The sequence below is a fragment of the Chelmon rostratus genome, chromosome 12 (assembly GCF_017976325.1).
Source record: "Chelmon rostratus isolate fCheRos1 chromosome 12, fCheRos1.pri, whole genome shotgun sequence".
NCBI classification, from domain to species: Eukaryota; Metazoa; Chordata; class Actinopteri; order Chaetodontiformes; family Chaetodontidae; genus Chelmon; species Chelmon rostratus.
The window spans coordinates 24,150,072-24,170,844 of NC_055669.1; the positions used below are offsets into that span (position 1 = coordinate 24,150,072).

The 20,773-nt window shown below is 44.5% G+C and overlaps 1 protein-coding gene across 1 annotated transcript in view; it reads right to left on the minus strand.

The window, feature by feature from the left end:
• Positions 1-20,773, minus strand: part of LOC121615053 (receptor-type tyrosine-protein phosphatase N2-like) — a 192,405-nt gene that overhangs the window by 18,832 nt on the left and 152,800 nt on the right. The window contains exons 14-17 of the mRNA XM_041949215.1: positions 16,893-17,090; positions 8,803-8,950; positions 7,183-7,256; positions 1,399-1,476 (exon numbers count right to left, since the gene is read on the minus strand). Coding sequence (XP_041805149.1) covers positions 1,399-1,476; positions 7,183-7,256; positions 8,803-8,950; positions 16,893-17,090 — 498 coding nt within the window. The remainder of the gene's footprint in view (positions 1-1,398; positions 1,477-7,182; positions 7,257-8,802; positions 8,951-16,892; positions 17,091-20,773) is intronic.

Genomic DNA, 20,773 nt, shown 5'->3' on the forward strand with positions numbered 1-20,773 from the left:
TGTGTTTAGAGGTGATTTCTAACTGTCTGTTAAATGAGAATGAAGGGAGACGATTCGCGCTCACAACCACCGACGCTTTCCTGAAAGAGGAGTCCAGAGCTGGAGAGCGATTAGTGGTGAGAGGAGGAGGAAAGTGGTGGTGTAATGGGGTTAAAGTCCATTCCCTCATCCCCCCAGAGGAGACCTCCACGCCCCACCACCACAACAGCCACCACTTCTCCGCCACTGTAACCGCACATTTCTGTCCGCCTCAGTTGGTCACAATTTCAACTTTTCACATATTTGAGGATTTTTTTTGACTTTTTAGCACAACTGCACCATAAATTTTAACTTAGCATATACACACACATTTTTTTGCACCTCCCACTCAACTTGGAGGTTTTGAATGAATTTATCCATTATACCGGATATATACGCTCTGCTAACAGTTCAGCAGAATAACAGCAACAACATAATTGCAGCAAAATTACAGGACGGCTCGGAGTTTGTTGTAACCGCAGCACAATTTCTCTGCTGCAGAAATGGACATAATTGCAACAAATTTGCATTGTATCACAACCAGCACAACCACATTTGTGGAACAATTAGCAGCAGAGAAAACAACAAAAATATAATATCATTTGCAACACGACTTTCATTCACTGCAGAATAATTTTGCTAATTAAAAAAAGACGTCTGGATTCTGTGGTCTTCATGTTCCAACACTGCTGCAAAGGACTTTTTATCCTCTGGTTGTCAAACCAAAAAAAAAAAAGCATGAAATATGAAAATACCATTTTTAAATGAGCTGTCATTTATATTTCACTCAAGCTGACGAGCAGCAGCAGCAGCTGAGCAGTGACTCTGCAAGAGCCTGAAGATTTCTCTATTTCCAGCCTGAAAAGATAACCAGTGCTACTGGGAATGCAGCAAGGACAGAACCTGCTTGACAAGGGGACCTTTCCTTACACCATTAACACACACACACACACGCACTCCTCACTGCTCCCCTCGACACACACATATAAGCCACAACTGGCCAGAATAACTTATCGATCCTCTGGTTTCAGATTCAAACCAAATCCAACATCTGGGACAGTGGGAAAAGTGTTTGCCGCCCCCTGCATTAACAGTGTGTCCCACGGTAGACTGGTGTGTGTGTGTGTGTGTGTGTGTGTGTGTGTGTGTGTGTGTGTTGTGTGTGTGCACAGTGGTGGTGGCTGAGGCGGTGCTGGGCAGTGAGCATGATGGTGAAGGAGAGATTAATAACGACATCCACAGAACAAGCTGGTCTCCCGTGTGGCTCGCTGCACTAATAAAAATCGGCTAACTCTTGTTTAAGAGAGGAGAACGTATTGATTTGTGTGTGTGTGTGTGTGTGTGTGTGTGTGTGTGTGTGTGTGTGTGTGTGTGTTTTACCTGCCAGAAATCCGCCACGGTGGAGGGCAGAGGGCCTTGAGTGGCGATGTAGGCCGGGTTCCTGGGATCGTGATCCATCTGCAGGGAGAGGAAAATGAAAAGAGGGAGGAGAGTTGATGTAAGGTCACAAATGTTGATTGTCTCAGCCAAAACAGCAGCAAAAAAAATAACAGCATAAGAGAAAATACAAGACAAAAGAGACAAAAACTGGCTTTAACCCACAGTTTTACATAAAACATTAGTAAAATGCATTGCTGGGGGTCCTGGGAATCATCGTGCAGGATGAGAGATTTTCATTTGATCATCCTCTGAGCTTCATCCCAAGCAAGGAGGAACTTTTTCAAGGGTACCTTAATGATGTCAGTGCTCCATTTTCAACCTTGTTAACTGAATTAATTCAAGTGAAAAGGTTAAAAAACATAGTTAATGCAACTCGGAGACAGTTAACAGGAGGAAAAATTCTAAGTTGGACGACCTCAAAGGTAAAACTCTCGAAATGAGGTTAAACTCGCTTCCTAATTTTATAACAATCAACGTTTTCTTAGTAGTAAAAGTTTTCTGAAATTCTTAATTTTTTAAACAAATCCACCATCAGTCCAGGAAAAGTAGGCTGCACATGGAGTTTCTGACTTACAGTGAGACAAGCACAGACCAATAAAAGCCTTATCAATAAAAATATACTGATGAAATGATGAGAGTGGTCTGGGAGGGCCACTTCACCTCAGCATGCAGCAGCACAGTGATGATTTAATGGGCTGCAGCCTGTAATAGAGCTCAGTTCATCATGATATACAGTACTCAACAAGCATTACTGCTCCACCTCACTGCATCTGTCCACGCCAGTGTGCAAAGAGCCTTCGTTTTCCCTCCAGAAACCCTCCTCTGTCTCCTCTTCGTCAAAAATCCAGCTGCATTTGAGATATGTGCAAGTTTGCTTGAATATCATCTAATCATCTGTACCATCTCTTACTGTTCTCGCAGTCACAGCTGGAGGAGGTGAGAGTTTTCTCTACTTCCTACCCGCTTCCTTAACTTAATGGAAATTACAGAAGGATGGCGTGGGCGTCGGGAGCAGAAGACAGGAGACGAACGTGAGGTGAATTTTGCGAGGAAGTGAGTGACACCCCTGCCTATTACCATGCAAATTGTACGGTAAATGTAATAATTGGCGAGACCAATTTAGCTGGAAGCAATTACAGAGGGAAGACAGATAATTTCTGGGGCTTTTCCGCACACAAAATTGTCTTTAATGGCCCTCTGTTCCCTTTATGAATGCCAAACAATAATGCACTTCTAATGAACTTAAAATGTGGTAAGTCAGGGGAGAAAAGGTGACACGGACCCAGGGAGGTTAGCTCATTAAAACATCCGCAGCCGGAACTGCGTCATGGACAATAAATAGCTGGAGGCAGGAGTGCACTCTTAAGACATCTGAAGGTGTTTTGTCAGACGGTTACACCTACGTACGCTGCAGTGCATGGCCAGAAGTATGTGGACGCCAGTGTCTGGTTCTCAGTGGAAAGAAATCTGCTGCTTTAGCATGCAATGATATTTCAGATGATAGTGCACTCCTTATTTGGTGGGAACAGTTTGTGTTTGCCTCTTTCCTGTTTGGCCATGACAATGTCCATAAGGAAACGGTTTTCCCAGTCTGTTGTGGGCTCTGCCCTCAAACATGTCCAACACCTTTAGGATGAAATGGTGTCCATGTATTTTGTCTGGCTGTCCACATACTTTTGTCCATGTAGTGCTTATATTGAAGAAAATAATTTTTGAGAAAAGCACTTAATAACTGTGGGGTTTTTTTACATTTTTGCAAAGGTCAGATGTGAAGGTAAAGTACTGACTGTTGCATAATATGAGCTCCTGGAGCTTCAAAAAGTCCATACTAATCAAAATCCAGAGGTCAGACAAGGACTAATCAACATTTAACATGCAAACGACCACTTCATGACTGAAATGATTAAACTGTCCCACGGCCAACCCGGAGTGCCGAGGCCGAGGAAATGGAGAAAGGTCGATGTGGAAGGAATTTGAGGAGAAAATGTCCCATCTGATCCACAGTGTTCGTGTCGAGGAAATGAAAAGAGAAAGACGAGGAAGGACAGAGCAGGAGAAACAAACTGACTCTGAGGAATCAAGAAAGACAAGAAAGAGAGAAGGGAAAGGAAAAGTTGAGGAAAAAGACATGGAGGGGTAAAAAGCTGGTGGGAGATGAGAGTGAAAGAGGAAGAAATACAGAGACGCTATGAAAGGACATCTCTGTCTCTGTGTCTCCTCGTCAGTGTCTGTGGACACACAATGCTTCCTGACATCTCAGTGTCTCCTGAATTAAACACAGCCATTAATGGCAGCACGAGCGTGTGTGTGTGTGTCACAGAGGACAACTGTCTTTCTCACACACACACACACACACACACACACACACACAAGTGGAGGATGTGACAAGTGCAATTATCCCCGTTATTGGTTTTTTGTCTTTTCTTCGGAAGGAACGAAGGGGGCAAATTGTGTGTGTACGTGTGTGTGAGAGTGCGTGCGTGTGTGTGCATGTGCATGCGTGTGTGCGTGTGCCTGCTGACAGTCTGGCACTGGGAAATAGCTAGCTGTCAACTCCATGAATTAGCTGTAATTGTGAATCTACATCTTAGGAAATAAAATATCGTCTGTTCTCTTGAGGGGAGAATTATCTTTGACTTTGGCACAAAGTTTCTTTCTGCTTTTCGGTTTCGATTTGTGGTCGAGAACATTCATCTGTTATGTTCACTGGGCTCGTTTCATTACTGAAATCTTTTGGACTTGAACTAAAATTTATTCAAATTAGCAACATTATCTACCAACGAAGTTTCGTGAAGACATCCTAATAATTCCTTTTTTTTCAGTGTTTTTCGGTGAGAGCGCGTGGACACAATGTGACACTTCTGTTCCTCTGTGTGACTCTTTTAAATCCTTAATCAAAAAAAGCTGATTAAACTGTCAATAAAAGCTGCGAGGCTGATTTAAACTCAGCGCCATCAGCACACGACATGCATCGGAATGAGTCTGTGTGTGTGTGTGTGTGTGTGTGTGTGTGAGACCCACGTGTTTGCATGATTGAGTGCTACCTGAGTGATTGATTATGTCTTAGGAAGTGTGTGTGGGTTCGATTGGGTGTGTGAGGAAACTATTGAGTCTGTTTTGGACTAACTGTGTGTGTGTGTGTGTGTGTGTGTGTGTGTGTGTGTGTGTGTGCTAAAGGAGAGTGTGAGTGATTGATCAGGTGTATGTTTATGTGGTTTTTTGGCTCAGAAAGAGACGTTCTGACTTAAACTATGTTGGCACGGCGACAGGAAACATGCTTTCCCTCTGTTATTCTCTTACGTAAGATTTTTATGGTGGTAATTTATTTGATCATTATAACTGCTATCTTAGCACAGATAATCCCTTTATTGTGCTTGTGTGGTCAGTCAAAGATGAACAGGGCTGCCGCTGGACGTCACTCAGGACTTTTAAACTAGAAAAAAAGATTTTGGTTTTTCAGATTTCACCAGAAACCTGGCTGATATAGTCAGAATCGGACTGTAGTGTCATTTTAGGTCTAGTTTTGGTTCAAAATGCATGTTGGCAGTGGGATGGGGGTAAGGACCTCAGCCCATAATACAAACAATCATCATCTAAAACATCCTCCGCAGCTTGCTGGTCGGTTGAAACTCCAGCTGCTGGCGTCAGTTAAATGTTAGCGGTGCTTTCTGCCCAAATATTTAATGAGAAACTGAGCATCTAACATTTAGGGTGGCTTTGCAAGGCTTTAATTATGTAATTTAGCTAATTCATGACACCCTTACTTCAACTAGCACAGAAAACAACATCTGGTTGATTAAAACTGTTCATCCTCTCATTCTTTTTTTTTTAATCTAGTGCACAGTTGTACTGCTTTAAAAGGCCTCCGTCTACTGGAGGTGGCGTGGGCTTCGCTTTGTTCAACCTTCCAAATGATCTTAATTTTTAGAAATCTGTGTACGTGGGACTTTCTCGTTGAATAATTCATTTCCACACCAAACCACCGATCACACAGCGTGAATCACACACAGGTTACTGGGATACTGGCAGCACCTGACTGAGATCTGAGGAGCAACACTGACTGACAGCTACTCACAGGGGATCACAACCAGCAGGGTGGGGCTCTTCTAGAAGGAGAGGACACTGTGCTGCTTGTTATAGGATGCAGGAAAAAAAAAAAAATCCAATGAGCCCTCTGGTCGTAACCAAGACCGGTCGAGACATAAACTGGGAAGGGGTCAAAGCCGTAAAAGCTTAGATAATCCTGTTACATAAAATTTAGAGACTGAATTCCTCACACGGCATCGCAAACGTCTTGTTAACCTGCAGAGGCGTCAGGCCTCTTTGTTGTGGCAGAGAATTGTACATTTGCATGAGGAGCTTCCATTGCTGCCATTTTCCTCATTTTAATTTAACACTGGTCTTTATTAAAAAAACATGAATATTCTTCTGTGTTGTGATGTTTTAAAATCAAAAGAAGCTTAAATAATACTCCAATTATAAGTCTGTGAATGGATGTCAGTAAAAGTTCCTCCAATGTGACAACAGGGAAATAGCTGCATGCTTGCTAATAACAATCCCTCCAGTCACAGAATAAGAAAATGTTTTGCACAGGCAACCAAAACACGTATTAATAAGCTTTGCAGTTATTGACAGTCTGTCAGAGCAGGATCCCAAACATTTTGTCTTTGCTCATCTTCCCTCCATCAAAGCGTGGGTGGGTGGGGGGGGGGGGGTTGGAGGAAATCAAATTGTCAGCAGAGGAGGTTCTTTAAATAACCTCACGTGTGCCGTGTATTTGTATACGTTCTTTAATGTGTGTGTGTTTGAGTCCATGTTTGAGTCCCTGCACTGTGTCCATGTCTTGTGTGTGAGTGTGTATGTGTGCTATATGACTGCTTGTGTATGTGTGTGTGTGTATGAGTGAGTGTGTACATGTCAGCGTGTGCGCCTGTGTTTTCCAGTGTGTGCGTGTGTTTGTGCGTGGTACACACAAACACGTGTGTGTGTGTGTTTGTGGCATTTGAAAGGTTGCTCCTTTGTTCCTGCATAGTTCCGATTCGCTCTCTATCTGTCTTTGTCACACACACACACACACACACACAAACACACACACGAACGCACACACTCAGCCACTTCTTGGTGTGACGCCCAGATTTGAAATGCATAGCGTTTCTGTTGCTTTTAATGGAATACCACTGTATCTGCCTCGAGGGAAACATAAACCTACAATTCCAACACTGGTTTCCAAATTGATGCACTCACATACTGAATGCACATGGCTCTTTCTTCCCCCGTCTCCTTCCTACAGGCTTGTTTTGCTGCTTAAATCTGCGCTGCGCCGGGGAAAGGCCTCGGCAAGTCGAGCGCAGCGTAACAGTAAACACAAACTGGTGTCAAATTAGCATAACCCAAGGTCAAAAACAATCGTCTCCCAAGACCCCACAGATCAATTTTGCTTTTGCAAACGAGAAGCGAGCCGAGAGCCGTGCGCATGTCCTTTCCCACGCCTTCCCCGAGCGAACACTCGCCCGCGGTGTTTGCCGTAAAACAATCATTAATATTCATGGAGCAGAACATACACACTAGCACGGGGCTGCCGCTGAAGCTAAGCAAGCGTTGCATCAAAATTTATATTGTACAACGGTAGGCTGCCTTTGTTCCTGTGGCGCCCCGTGGGGACTGTGGGAGCCTGGCATAGCGGCGGTGTGAAGCACAGAGTTAGAATGCAGAGGAGGTACTTACGATCGGGCTGGCATTGATGTAATCAGAGTTGCCTTGGCTGTTCTCCACCTTCAAGGTGATTCGTGAGTGATCATCTAGAACACAAATGGAGGAATTCAGCACATTTCGTCTTAAGAATGTAAGTCTTCATTGGCTGTATTACACACAGTGTTATTAGGGACTTCTTTGCATATACGAATTTCTCACCGTGGCCTTGATGTAAAATTTCCAAGCACCTAAATACGTTTCCACGACCTACAGAGTTTAAAACCTCCTGGTATGTCGAGGTTGTTTATAGCTCAGAATAGAAGTAGTTTCTCTTCATTTCTAGAAGGCACCTCTAAGTAAGTAGCTCACCAGAGGAGAAAACTGGATCATTCGAGCGCTCAAGGGTTAAGTTCTGAAACTGGTGTTAATCCAAAAATACCGAATCTGTCAATTGACGCAGTTTAAATAACAATGAGTTTGACAGAAGAGTTGGAACAAGCTGATGCACAACATTTACACTATTTACACTATATATGGGAGAGAAGCTAATTCAAGAAACTGAAAATTCAAGCAAAAATTTCATTGGATGTGCAGCTGATGCATGTGACTCATATGCATCCAGCGTATTTTGGAATTGGATTAAAACGCTTAATGTTGAGGAGGGCAAATTTGCTCTCCTTCAGCTCGGGGAGGCTGCGCCCTCCATCAGCTCTGGTCCACTGAAATGTTTGGGAGGGACAAACTCTCCCAGTTTGCACTCTCACTCTTGCATGCAGAACTCTCAAGTGTCCGGTGATAGCGGCAAACCAGTTCTGAAATTTTCCCGGAGAAGCCAGTGGTGCTTCAAATAGGAAGCACAATTTATTCCTGACAAACTGCTTTCCCTGCTGACAACCTGGATTTCATTAAGCCCAGGCCCGGTGGAGAGAATGGGACAGCACTTTTTTAGATGGGCTATTTCCACAGAAGCTTAGAAATTTTAATCATTGATGAGGTCGGTGCAGGAGAGCTTTAATAGAAAACTAATTTACAACCCTTCTGCTCGCTGCATCTGCTCCTTTTTCTGATAATAGAGGCCGGGCTCAGAGTATACTGGGGGTGTCGAGAGGTGCTGAGAGTAACGCCACTATGTTTGGAGGACTGACATCAGGGCTGAATATTGGTTCCACTCAGAACTGAAGGTTTCTCTGGCCTCCATCAATGAGCTGGAGATACTGTGGTGCTCTTTATTTTTGAACATAACATACACATACTTTGGCAAAACTGAAAATGAAGAAGTACCTTACGGGTTAAATTAAGGAACAACAACATTGGTTTGGTATAAGAACCTCACATCACATGACTGATTCATCTGCGACCACACGGTCCAGATGTTTTTACTTGAATCATGATGTTGGTTCTAGTTACAAAATCTGGAGACTTCTGTACTGATGTTTTTTATCATGAGCTGCAGATGTTAATGTTCAACTTCAGTGACCATTTTTATGCTGAGAAACGCCACAAAAGCACACGTCTTCACCAATCAGAGGCTGCGACAATAGAAGTCGCCCCTGAAGGCCTCGCGCAAGGAGCAGGCAGTTTAATTATTTGATCGCTTTTTGTTTGCGACTATCGCAGAGGAAAGAAACAAAACTGTGAGGGCTCTTTGCTTACACGCCACCACGGCAGCGGAGCGGTTCTTCTTGGCGTTGCCGTCCTTCATGCCGATGGTGCAGGCGTTGGGTTCTGCCTGATAGGCGCACAGCGCCTCCCACTCCTTCTCCAGACGGTCCTTGTTCTTCAGGTGATCCTCCATGTAGGACTGAAGGAGAAGAGAGAGAGGGAGGAGGTGAGAAAACAGAGCTGCAGATACAGCGAAGGATGTACTAATATACTTTCCACTTTGGCGCTCCTTATATTTGGATTCATCTCCCATTAAGAGTGACTTTATCTGCCTGAAGAACCAGATGGACAGGCGTCAACGAGTAACCTTGAAGAAGAGGGTTTCAATTGATTTGTCAATCACAAAATTTCACATATTGCCTGTGATTTTATCTTTAACATCACAAGCTTTCCTAAACTGTCTGGCAGGCTGTTCGTCTGAACCTCAGATGGAAGAGCAGGTAACAGTCAATCAAAGAGAAGACGACCAAATGCAAACCAGGGCTCTTTCCTGTGGTAAATTTAATCTGTCTGGTGCTCCACTGATGTGAACAACAGAATCAGGATGATATTCTTTCAACCTGCTTCAGCACCTGATGAGTGGAGTTCAGGTCCACTATGAGCTCTAAACTTTATCATCCTTTATGGTGACTCCTCTCCCTCTGTTTCTCCATCAAGAAATGTTTGGAAATGCTACCAAAATGGCACCAAAGCCAGTGAATCATCTACTCTCGCTCTGCTTAAAAGACTACCAGCGTCATTACCTACCATACCACATTCATAATTAAGGAAGACAATGACTTTGATCAACTGCCGGCAAATGAGTTTGGCACATAAGACCGTAGCAGGAGCTGTGTGTGTCGTTCGCACTGAGGCTAACAGGTTAGCCATAATCAGATGGTGGCTGGTGAAAGCCTTGTTTTCGAGCAGCTTTGAAAATCAGCGGCTCATGCACACAAAATATGGATGGTACGATCGTTTGTAATGGATGAGGGAACAGAATGAGCTGGTGTGGTTCTGTAAATGGCTCTGGCGATGATTTATGGTGGCAGTTACAAATGGGGCCGATCTTAATCAGAATTAGCTCCCAAAAAAGGCCTAATGGCTTTCTGCTAAAATGAGCGGAGTTTGTTAAAAATGGAAGGCAGCGTGGCCAGGCGTCCAGCTGGCAGGAGATAATGGAAAAAGGTCGCGATCAAATGCACGTGTGTGTGTTTTTATCCAACACGTGCACGAACACTCCACAAACTCGACAACTGTGCACGTGGTCAGCTTCGTTATCTGTTAGTCCATCAGCATGCTTAACAGCGATGGCGTCGCCTCTTCACAGCTGCATTGAGGTAGAGCTGAAAACACACACGCACACACACACACACACACGCATGCACGGGCACACACAACACACACAGTGTAACACAAGCTTTTCCTTGTTGTAGTATCAGCTCTCTGTTATACTATTATATAATGATGTAACAGGAAGCCTCGAGCTGCAACCCTCCACCTGCACATAGCCGCATTTGAACAGCAGGGGGTCCGAATCCTTCAAAAGGCACACACACACACACACACACACACACAGGAAACAAACATAAAGACAATGCACATACACACATCTGCAACACAATTCCCACATAAAGGTTTTTATAAGGTCACGTACACAAAAACACAGTCCACCCACACACGCTTGCACATACACACTGCCAAGACAAGACACACACGAAAAGCCAACACGCACACACACACACACGTACACACTCGCTTGCACAGTTCCTAATGAGTCACACAAAACAAATATACATGAGTGAAGCCACTGAAAGAACACAAACACACAAAATCCACGTACATTCAATGCACAGACACCTACTGGCACACACACACACACACACACACACACAATCACACGACACAGATGACCTGAAAATATTCAGCATGGATTCAAAATCACAGTCCTACAGAAGACACACACACACATACACACACTGTCCTACATCAGATGCCCCCCACCACCCTCTACCCCCTACCCTCTCTCTCCCTCTCTAATGCCAGAGTAATAGGGTTTTGTGGCTGTGTAAAGGGATTACTGCAATCCAATCAGGAGGTGCTGAGATCACCATGTGTCGGCCAAACACTGAATAATCCCCTTACTGCGGGGGGGCTTACAGCTGCCAAAGGTGCTCAATAAAACCCACTGCGCAGTAAGACTCGAGCCCGAGCCGCCATTGTGGCTCTGACACACCATCTGAGCACCTGTAGGAAACAGCAGCGTGAAAGCCGGCCGCATGGGAGGTGATGTAATGCAGCGGCCATGTTGGATCAACGGCAACTAAAGGGGAAGGGGAAGTGGGTGAGAGACGCCCCTCTGGGACGCTGTTACTCAGCGGGGGGGTGAGTCCAGTGGTGGAAAGTAACCAAGTATGTTTATCAACTGCAACTTTAAGGGAGCTGTACTTTACTGGAGTATCTGACCCACTACTACTGTTAGTCCACTACATTTATTATACAGCTACAGTAATAAGTGTGCTGATTAAGATTAAAGATTAGAGTCCTAATGAATATGAGCCATTATTAAAGATTAAATAATTTATGAAGCTGCTCAGTGACCAGCTTCAGCTTTACGATGCTGCCCAATTGTTAATGCATCAGAAGCAATAATTCAGTGAGAAAATAAAAGAATCTGACACCTTGAAAAGGGACATTCTGCATTTCTGCATGTACTATACCTGATTTTCACTCATAATGGGGTATTTTCGCATTGTGACACTGCAACTTTTACTTCAGTGAAGTATCTGAGTACTTTGTCCACCACTGAGGTGTCGTAACTCCTTAGAGATGATACAAAAGGGTGTAACTGTGTTTTCGGAGGTGTTTGGAGTCCAGTAACTTAATAAATTTAGATTTTGTGATATTTCATATATTAACATGTGATACATTTGTGCTTCCTGTTGAATTTCATTCTTGTACTCATTTATTCTATTTTTGTTCGATCAAATTTTTGCATCGGCATAACTTGAATTAATTCAGTGAAAGCTCTTCCCTTTTCTGAAATCTAAAACAAACATCCGTCCATCCGTCATATCAGAAGGCTGCTGTCTTATTTTTAGTTAAAAGCTGACATCATCCTGATACATGAGTCGAACTTCTCTGCAGCTGAACGCTTCCTCCTGCTCGACTGACCACATTAGAGTGATTTAACATCCATTTCCTGAGGCGCGTTCTTCCCGCGGCCGCTGCTCTGCGACCTACCGACTCTGCAGATCACATCCCAGCTGGCCTGCTGGCGAGCTGCGAAAAAACCCGCAACCACAACAAACTCCCAGCGCAGTTAATCTGGACGGAGGCCCTCGCTGCAGTATACTCTATAACACTTACTTGGCCGGCAACAAAAGACAAGATAATGTGCTTTATATATAGAGTCGACTAATCCTCTTAAGACACAAGCAAAGAGGATGTAGGGGGAGGTGGTGGTGGAGGTGCGGGGGTGCTCAGTCCCAGTCACATGGGACCATGGTAATACATTAACTTAGATAAGATGGTGAAAGCTGTTTCTCCTCAAATTAAAATCGGTGGGTGGATGATGGCGTGGAATTTGCTTGGGTTAACGAGAGGCAATTAATTTTTTTGGGAGGTGGGAGGGTTGGTGGGAGAGGTGGGGCACCGCAGCTCATCAGCCATCACGTTATTCCTTTCTTTGACGCCCATGATTCTTATTAATCGTTCAACAGTTGCTCACTCCAGTGCGTGACAGGGCGTTGGATGAAATATATGCCTTTCCGTGGCGGGGCTTCGCTCATCTCGCTTTGTGATGGATTTGGTCTCTGACTGAAAATAAAAAACGAAAAAAAATCCCTCGGCTCCAAGTTTCCCCCGAAACGTGTCGACCGGGTGCCGGATTTGTTGGAATGTCTCTAGTTGACATCGTGATGTGAATCTGAAATGAGTTCTCTTGTAAGTGTGAATATTTTTGTAAAGCTGACAGCGAGAAAAGAAAAATATGAGCTGCAACAAACACGCATTGTCCCAAAATATGGAAAGAGAAACGAGGAAGAGTTCAAGGAAAAATAGTGCGAGAACAATTCAAAGAAACGTGAAAGACGTCAAAATGAAAGGATGGAGGCGGGGGATGAGAAAATGGAAAGAAAATGATGCAGTGAAGAAAAAGGATGAAAAAGGAGGAAGGATGGAGGAAAACTAATGAATGAAAGGTGGAGGGTAGAAGAACGGACAACAGTGGCTGCAAATCCTTAAAACCTTTACTAAAGAGGATGGTTGGTGGGCGGTAAAAGACACTAAGTGGCAGCTTCCCAGACTGTCACTGTTATGTGAAAACCTCATAACTCCGATTTTAGCAGAGGCTTTGCATGCCCGTCTGCAGGCAGAGAAAACAACGTGAACTTGAACGTGAACGTGAACCCGAAAGGTTCGAAAACCCAGCAGAAACACCCAGAGGTCCAGTGAACAGCAAGGACCAGAGGCTGACATTTGAAGATACATGGTTTCAACATGACAAAGGCATTACGTAACTTTCCCTCTGCCGTCTAATGTCTCCGTTGCGGGAGGACGGAGAGGGTCTGGACCAATCAGAGTTGCAGTTAGCTTCACTGTGTGTGTGTATGTGTGTGTGGAGCTGTCCGAGGTGCTGAAACACACTCTCTTCATTCACAGCTTTAACTGAAGCTCACTGTTAAAAATCGACGGGATAACATTGCAGCTAAAAGTTCACGGCTCCGAACATTAACGCTTCCTGTGGCGACGAGCTTCCTGTGACTGACTAACTACTGGAGATTCCTCGCTGCGCTTTCCTTTTCATTTCCTCGATGGAATAAAACTTCCTCTTCAGCACTGCGGCGCGTGATGAAACCAGCATTTGGACGTTCGTGCTCACAAAACAGTGCCGTTATTAAAAGGAGCTCATTTGCGTTTGAGGCAGACAATGTTTACATTCTGTGTATTAAATGGAAACTAAACTCACTGCTGAGTCACTGGATGTAGCCGGAGACCAAAGCGGTACAGCTGGATCACGCTATTCTTTAAGGATTCAGCCTTTTAATGTAACTACAGTCGGATGTAAATCTCTCCCCGCCTCTTATTGATCACAGTCCAGTGAAGGTAATAAAACATCGCCCCAAATCAGGCTGTAATGCTTCTCGCTCGCTGCCGCTCCCTCAATCTGCATCTATACTGTAGATCTTGATACGACACTGTTGCCAGGTAAAATACTGCACATCAGGCTTCTAGCTGTTCTTCACAGGTTGTCAGCTGTTCCAAAACTGTTTTAACCACTGCCGTAATCTTCCTCATTTAAAGACTCTTTGATCTTCTGATGTCTGTCTGGTAATGAGGTTGCATTAACAGAAACAAACGTCGGCAATGGGAAGGAGACGAACGTGAATCATCGTCCTCGGGGTCAAAGTCAGGCACTTTGTGCAGCTGCAGTAACCCACGAGGTTTTACAGGACAATAACAGCGTCGTGGTACTCCCGCCTCCTTTCAGGAAGGAGGCATTGTTTGCACATTGTTTGAAGCATGTGAGCATTTGAACGACTGATAATTTTTCTGGCCTCTCAGAACCCAAAAAATACACAAGAACCACTTCTATGGACAGATTTGTGGCATCTATCTTGTACTTTGAATGAATTCAGAGGTTAAACGTTACACTGGAATTGACTAAACATACAACTAAATTCACCTTAATGCAAGATTAATATCTTGTTCACTACAGTTTCATTATCATCATCATCAGTTTCTGATTTACATTTAGATGACAGCTGTGCTAGCTAATGTTTTCTGCTTGTTTCGGTTCCTCTGAAACTCACACAGCTGAATTTCTTCTCCTGATTTCTGAGAGCGGCACTTGAAACTGCGCGATGTGAAACTCTTCTTCTTCTAAATTTTACTCTTTGCTGAAATTGTGGTGAATGAAACCCGGACACAAAAGGAGCGGGTTTACGGGCGTCGATCACGCTGCTGCTGATGAAACGTGCACGTCCAGAGGAACAGGGGGCGTTCCTCCGGGTTTGTTGAATCTGACTTTGAACACTTAAATGAGAAGTTTCTTGCACAAGGGCCTTGTGCAAGAAACTTCTCATTTAAGTGAGGATTTAAGTGGAATATCAGCGTTCACCGGCATCACCTACACAAAATGTTATTAATCATCACTGTCACATCAGATGCACTTGGTCTCTCTCCTTCACTTACACCATTTACATATTAGTGTCTATATTCTGGCAAATTCAGTCACCTCCTGACCAGACTGTGGCCCACACACCGAATGAATGCGTAGCAAAGCATGAGCAACACTTCGTTTCACCCTCTTATCTCTTAAGCGACGCCCCCTTTGCTCAGACGGGCTTGTCTGAGCGGAGGACAAAGCAAACGCACCTGAACAAGTTCAGACCTCGCCGTCTCCGATCTATTTTCATCCACATGTGACTGCGGTGCATCAAACGCATGCGTCGCGTCCCATTGTGGGCGAGTTCGCCAAAGAAACACTTTAGCGGGATTGTGCACTTGCGTGAAACAGCGGAGCTGCTCTCTGCGGCGGCGGCACAGGGCTGCGGAGGGAGTCGTTTCTCCTGAACACAACTCTGGCGCAAATCTCAGGGGTAATTAGTATCTTTGTGTCTGTTGAACACATCAAAAAGCCCGCTCTGTCACATCTCGCCGGCAGCTTCATAATGCACGGGAGAGTGAGAGAGATAGGCGGGGGCGGGGGTGGGGGGGTTGGGATTAGGAGGAGGTGCTGAGGGTGGTGGGTGGTTGAAGTGAATAGCTATATATCGCAATTACGTCGGCGCTCGGCAGAATACGACCGAGGTTCAATAGAGATTTTCATCTGCAGGATAGAGGAGGGTAAGAAGCCTGCTTATAGAAACTGTGGGTGTAATGAGATGTACAGACACACAAAAAAAAAGACACAGGGAGAGAGATGAGAGAGTGAAACGAGAGGAGAAAAGAAACGCGTGCATGTGTGCGAGAGAAAAGAGCGACACGTGACGAAAGGCACTGGTTTTGAAAGAGATAAATGGTTTAGAGGGGTAAGAGAAGCAGGTGATGGCACGTTTTGGATAAAAGGGAAAATGAAGGAAGCGTAAAAATCTCTTGTAGCTGTTCGGAAAGACAGACGACCACAATGATAAAAAAAATAATTAAAAATGTCAGAACGTCAGAGCAGGAACATTACAGCGGGATTTTTCTTTTTATAGAGCAAACCCAGCAATAAAAAAACAAGTTTAAACTCTTCACGGCTCACTTTGAAATATCAGGATTTAAAATACTCGTATTGAGGGATGAAGCTGATAAGATAAGGTGATCAGACTGGATCACCCTTCATTATTCAGTCTGACCTCATGTGAACCACTTTCTGTTCGGGATTAGGGGGGGCATTTTTGTTTAGCAGTGAGTGACCCTCTCATCCTCCCAGTGTAATTTTAAATCAGCACAGAAGGTCGTGGAGCAGTTGTCTTCATGTATTTCACATTGTTTCAGAAATATGTCACAATTATTCATGGGTGTGGCAACGTTTCTGCCTCTGGCGCACAGCGGTTACAGCCCCATCCTTAATCTGGCCTACACAGCTCTGATTGGCTGGCTTGTTTTCCAGCCGTCAACCAGCTCAAAGCAAGGCCTTGAATAGCTGAAAAACTGGAGATTTCAGAGATCTGGAATCAGGCTAGGATGAACTGAGTTAACAGTTAGGCACTGACCCTTTCGTCAAAATGTGCTTTCCTTCCCTGGTATTCAATTAAGCTGGGGTCTGAATTTTAATCTGCCCCTTTCAGCAACTCTGGTTGTGCAGTATGGGAAGCGGGTGGATTAGATTTACACGTTAACGTCAGTCAAAAAATACACGAAGCCATTAGTCAACCCAGGATTTTGTGCAAAATTGAAAGAAAGCCCTCAATCCTCGTCCAAGTCTTTGAACGTGTCCTTCAGATCCATCAAAGTTTTCTAACGTCACCAACGTCACAGGCATCTACACCGATGTCCTTGGTGCTTCAGCGGGTTATAAAACTACTGACTATTACAATGTTTTGATTCAGCGTGCAGGAGCAGGACTCTCACGACCATCACCAACCAACAAAGTGACTCAACGGGAAACTCACCAGGATCATGTGACCGGTGGAGATGTCCATGTTCGAGTGGGCGGGCTCTTCGCTCCAGGAGGAGATGCTGCTGCGAGCCGAGGGGCTGACCGCTTGACCGCCGTCGCTGAACTGAGACGACACGCTATTGATCCTGGAGGAGATGGGCTCCGGACGCTCCGCGGGCGGCTTGACCGCCATTCGCTGCCGACAGAGCTCCTGCGGGAGGGAAGGCGGGGACAGATCAGTCAACGCTGTCGCTCAGCAGGGAACTAGCTGTGTCGTAGCATTCGATGGGCAATTTCATTTGAAGCAGGATCAAACCCCCTCATGCTGCCTGGCTCTATCCTGCTAGCTTTAAAGGAGTGACGCTCTGGGTGCAACAATACACAGAAGACTCAGGTGAGCTGTCTGCAACTGCCTCAGGTGACCCTGCTTCACTCTGACGAACAGCTTGTGAAAAGCATCACCCGTGTTTATGTGTTTAGCTGAAGTGACTTGTGTTTTACTGCTGCCAAATTTGACTCTCTCACTTTGCATGTTGCTATGATATTCCAACCATGTGTTCACCTTCATTTTCTGACATCATCATGACTCGTCTGTTTCCGGACCATAAAAACGTATATGGGAGGATTTAGCAGGAAGGAGTCAAGGAGGGACGTCGCAATTTTAAAATTCAAAACATGCGACGATAAATCACAATCTCCGCAAAGAAAACTTTTCATTTCATCACGTCATCGGTGCGAGTTTGACTCGATGCCAAATTATTTTCAGCTGTGGAGTCGTGTTGACAGTGATTTACTGCTCATGCAATGAGCCTCATTAGTTCTACTGACTGATGAGAAGTCGCAGGCTTTTAAACCTCTGTGGGACCTTCACACGTACAGTGAGCAATCAGGGCTGGGTCGTTCAGACACTCGGACCTGCATGTTTAAGGTGTGTTTTGGTGCCAAACCACCTGTGTGGGGAAAATCTAAGGAGAACTTTAACATTTTTGAGTCAATGCACAACCATAACAATCATCGTATTCATGATTATCTTTATTATTTTGGCTCTCCTTCTGTACTTGAATTCTCAAATGCTGAAAAACACAAGTTTAACTTTATTTACTTTATTGATCCCAAGACTGGGAAATTATTCTCTGCATTTAACCCATCACTGGGGAAACACACACACATGCAAACATGCACCATGCAGTGAAACACACAGGAGCAATAAATTGCCTTGCTCAAGGGCACATCAGCCGGCTAATGGAGGGGGAGGGAATACTCCACCACACCCACATTTTTCTGCCGGTCCGTTGGGGGAATCGAACCGGCGATCTTCGGCGAGCAAATGTGAGCGTGAGGGCTGCATCCAGGCAACACAATATGACATTAATGTATTTTGACCTTCATGGGATTTAACTTTCAGCAGAGACTTGCTCTGCTACGCTCAAAGAACAACAAAAGCACAAGAGCAAAGGATTTTAGTCGCCTGCTGATATCCTGCAACCTGGTTGCAAACATCTGGGCGAGAATGGCAAATGAGTAAAACTTTTCTACCACTCCGCAGTTAACCTCCAACCACCGTCATGCTGGTCAGTGAAAACAGTGTGCATGCTCAGCGAGCCTTCCCTGGACAAATAAGAACTTTAGAGAAAGTTTTGGCAAAGTATGCCAAGTGTGTCTCAGCAGCAAACATAATGTCTTCATTCATACATCTGAGCAAACTGTCATTTTCCGTCTGGATACGTGACTACAATGAAACGTTGACACCGTGTTTTCCGCCACACCTTTTCTGCACAACTCCCATGAGGAACCACAGTGAGCCACAAGTGACAGACTGTGGCACTTCATACAGGAGGCAGCTACAGAGACAACGCCGCTCTAAATGCAGAACTATGACTTTACTCATAACACATGCGAGAGAAGGAGTGCAGAGGCCAGTGAGACTGCCAAATGTTTCAAAAAGCCCTAAAACCTCTTCATATTCTGACATCCCCGAGACTGATTCTCTGATATCTGCACCGTGCTGCTGCAAATTCAATTAGACCGAACAGCATACGATATGTGTGCTTTATTATTAGTCAAACTTTGTCAGCAACTTGTCACGTGAAGACGTGATTTTGCAGCAAATTGGGAGATTTTTTGCTGAAAAACTCTTAACACAAAATCATAATTATTATATAATAAAATATATTGAAACACTTTGTAATGCTGTTGCTGAAGGATTGGTCCTTTTACACGACAAAGATAATACATAGGATGTGCAAAAAAATGCAACGTTCTACAAAAGTGACTATTTAAATACTATTTAAAGTGTCACTAAAATGCTTTGACCATGCAGCTAACACTTTTGCAATACAACAAACATAAAATTTAAAGAATATAAAGCTGGAAGTTTTCAACGGCGTGAAGCCCAGCTATTCACTGATTTAATAACTCTCTCCTCCACAAATCAACACAATAAAATGATAAATAAAAAAAGGAAAATTATGCTAGAAAACCCTCATTAGACTAAACGCATTAACATTTTCCCGCTGACTACATGCAGTCACACGCAGTCCTTAAACAGACCGGGAGTCTACAGCCATGCTAACAGCTCTGTGAGGCTGTACCGAGGCACAGCGGTGCTTCGAGCTCAGCGTGTCACGCTAACGTGCTCACAACGGTGATGCTAACATGCTGATGTTTCGCGCCTATAATGTTTACCATGTTCACCATCTTGGTTCAGAGTTTGGGCGTGCCGACGTTTGATGATTAGCAGCAAACATGAAGCTTGAGGCTGATGCGAATGTCATTTTTTTTTAGAAGTCTGACACGATAATGGTGCTGTGGATAAAAAGCCGACAATTCATCATGAAGGCAAAACAAATGCGTTCAGCAAATTTCATGGCAATCCATCAAAGAGTTGTCAAGATGTTTCACTGACAGACCATCACCGTCCGTCTTCTGGAAAAGCCTCAAATAAAGGGCCAAGTGTTAAAGTTATAAGAAAGGAAATTGGGCATATTAGTGCACCTCCTGCATCCTGCTGCCCATCCTGCTGGCCTATAAGACGATTAATACATCAGTAATCAATATGTTGATCAACGTGTCCTCAAGTATGAGCTTCCACTGCCCAGTCCGTTCTATGTAGTCCTGGATTAGCACCTTACTCCGCTGCAAACAATGTAACTGTGAAGTTAAAAGTCACCTGACACATCCTCTATATGTGAAACCATCCATCACGCATATCAGCCAACCAGAGCGCTGACTGCAACAGAAGACCTGGGCTGAATCTCTGCGGGTATCTGTGTTTCTTAATGAGAGAGATGCTGACGATTAACTCACGGCGCGTTTGATTGACGGTGGAGGTAATGTGAGCAGGCCTTCATTAGTCTGTATCTGATCCGGCCGATATTCTCGTAGGTCGGCGCGCTGACACTGATCTATGAGCTCGGACGCAGGCTCATAAATGTGTGCAGATTATTAAAGTGCTTCAGCACCTGGCCCGGGGATACCGACGGCGCTGCTGGTGGGAGGCGAACACAAACATGCCTGCATGTGAACGCAGAGAGCGCAGACGGACACGATGCAGCTAAATATATTCTGCAGTGCTATTTTTATAGATGTTTCAGTCCCTGCACTTCCAAAATGTCAATGTTTGGTCAGCTTACAGCAATCAATGGATTCAAATCTTTATTGTGAATGTTTAAACATTGTTAAGTTGCTCAGTTTTCACCCATCAGCAACAATATTTAGATCTTAAGTCACTGCACGGCTTGTTGAATACTCGCTTCTGCTTGGCCAATAAGTCATCGGTTCTAAACATCAGAATCATCGCAGCGATTCAATCTTAATGCTATCCACCTGAACCGCCTGGTCACTGCAGAGAAACACCTGATGTGGACACTTTTGTAATATCCCTTTAATTTATTC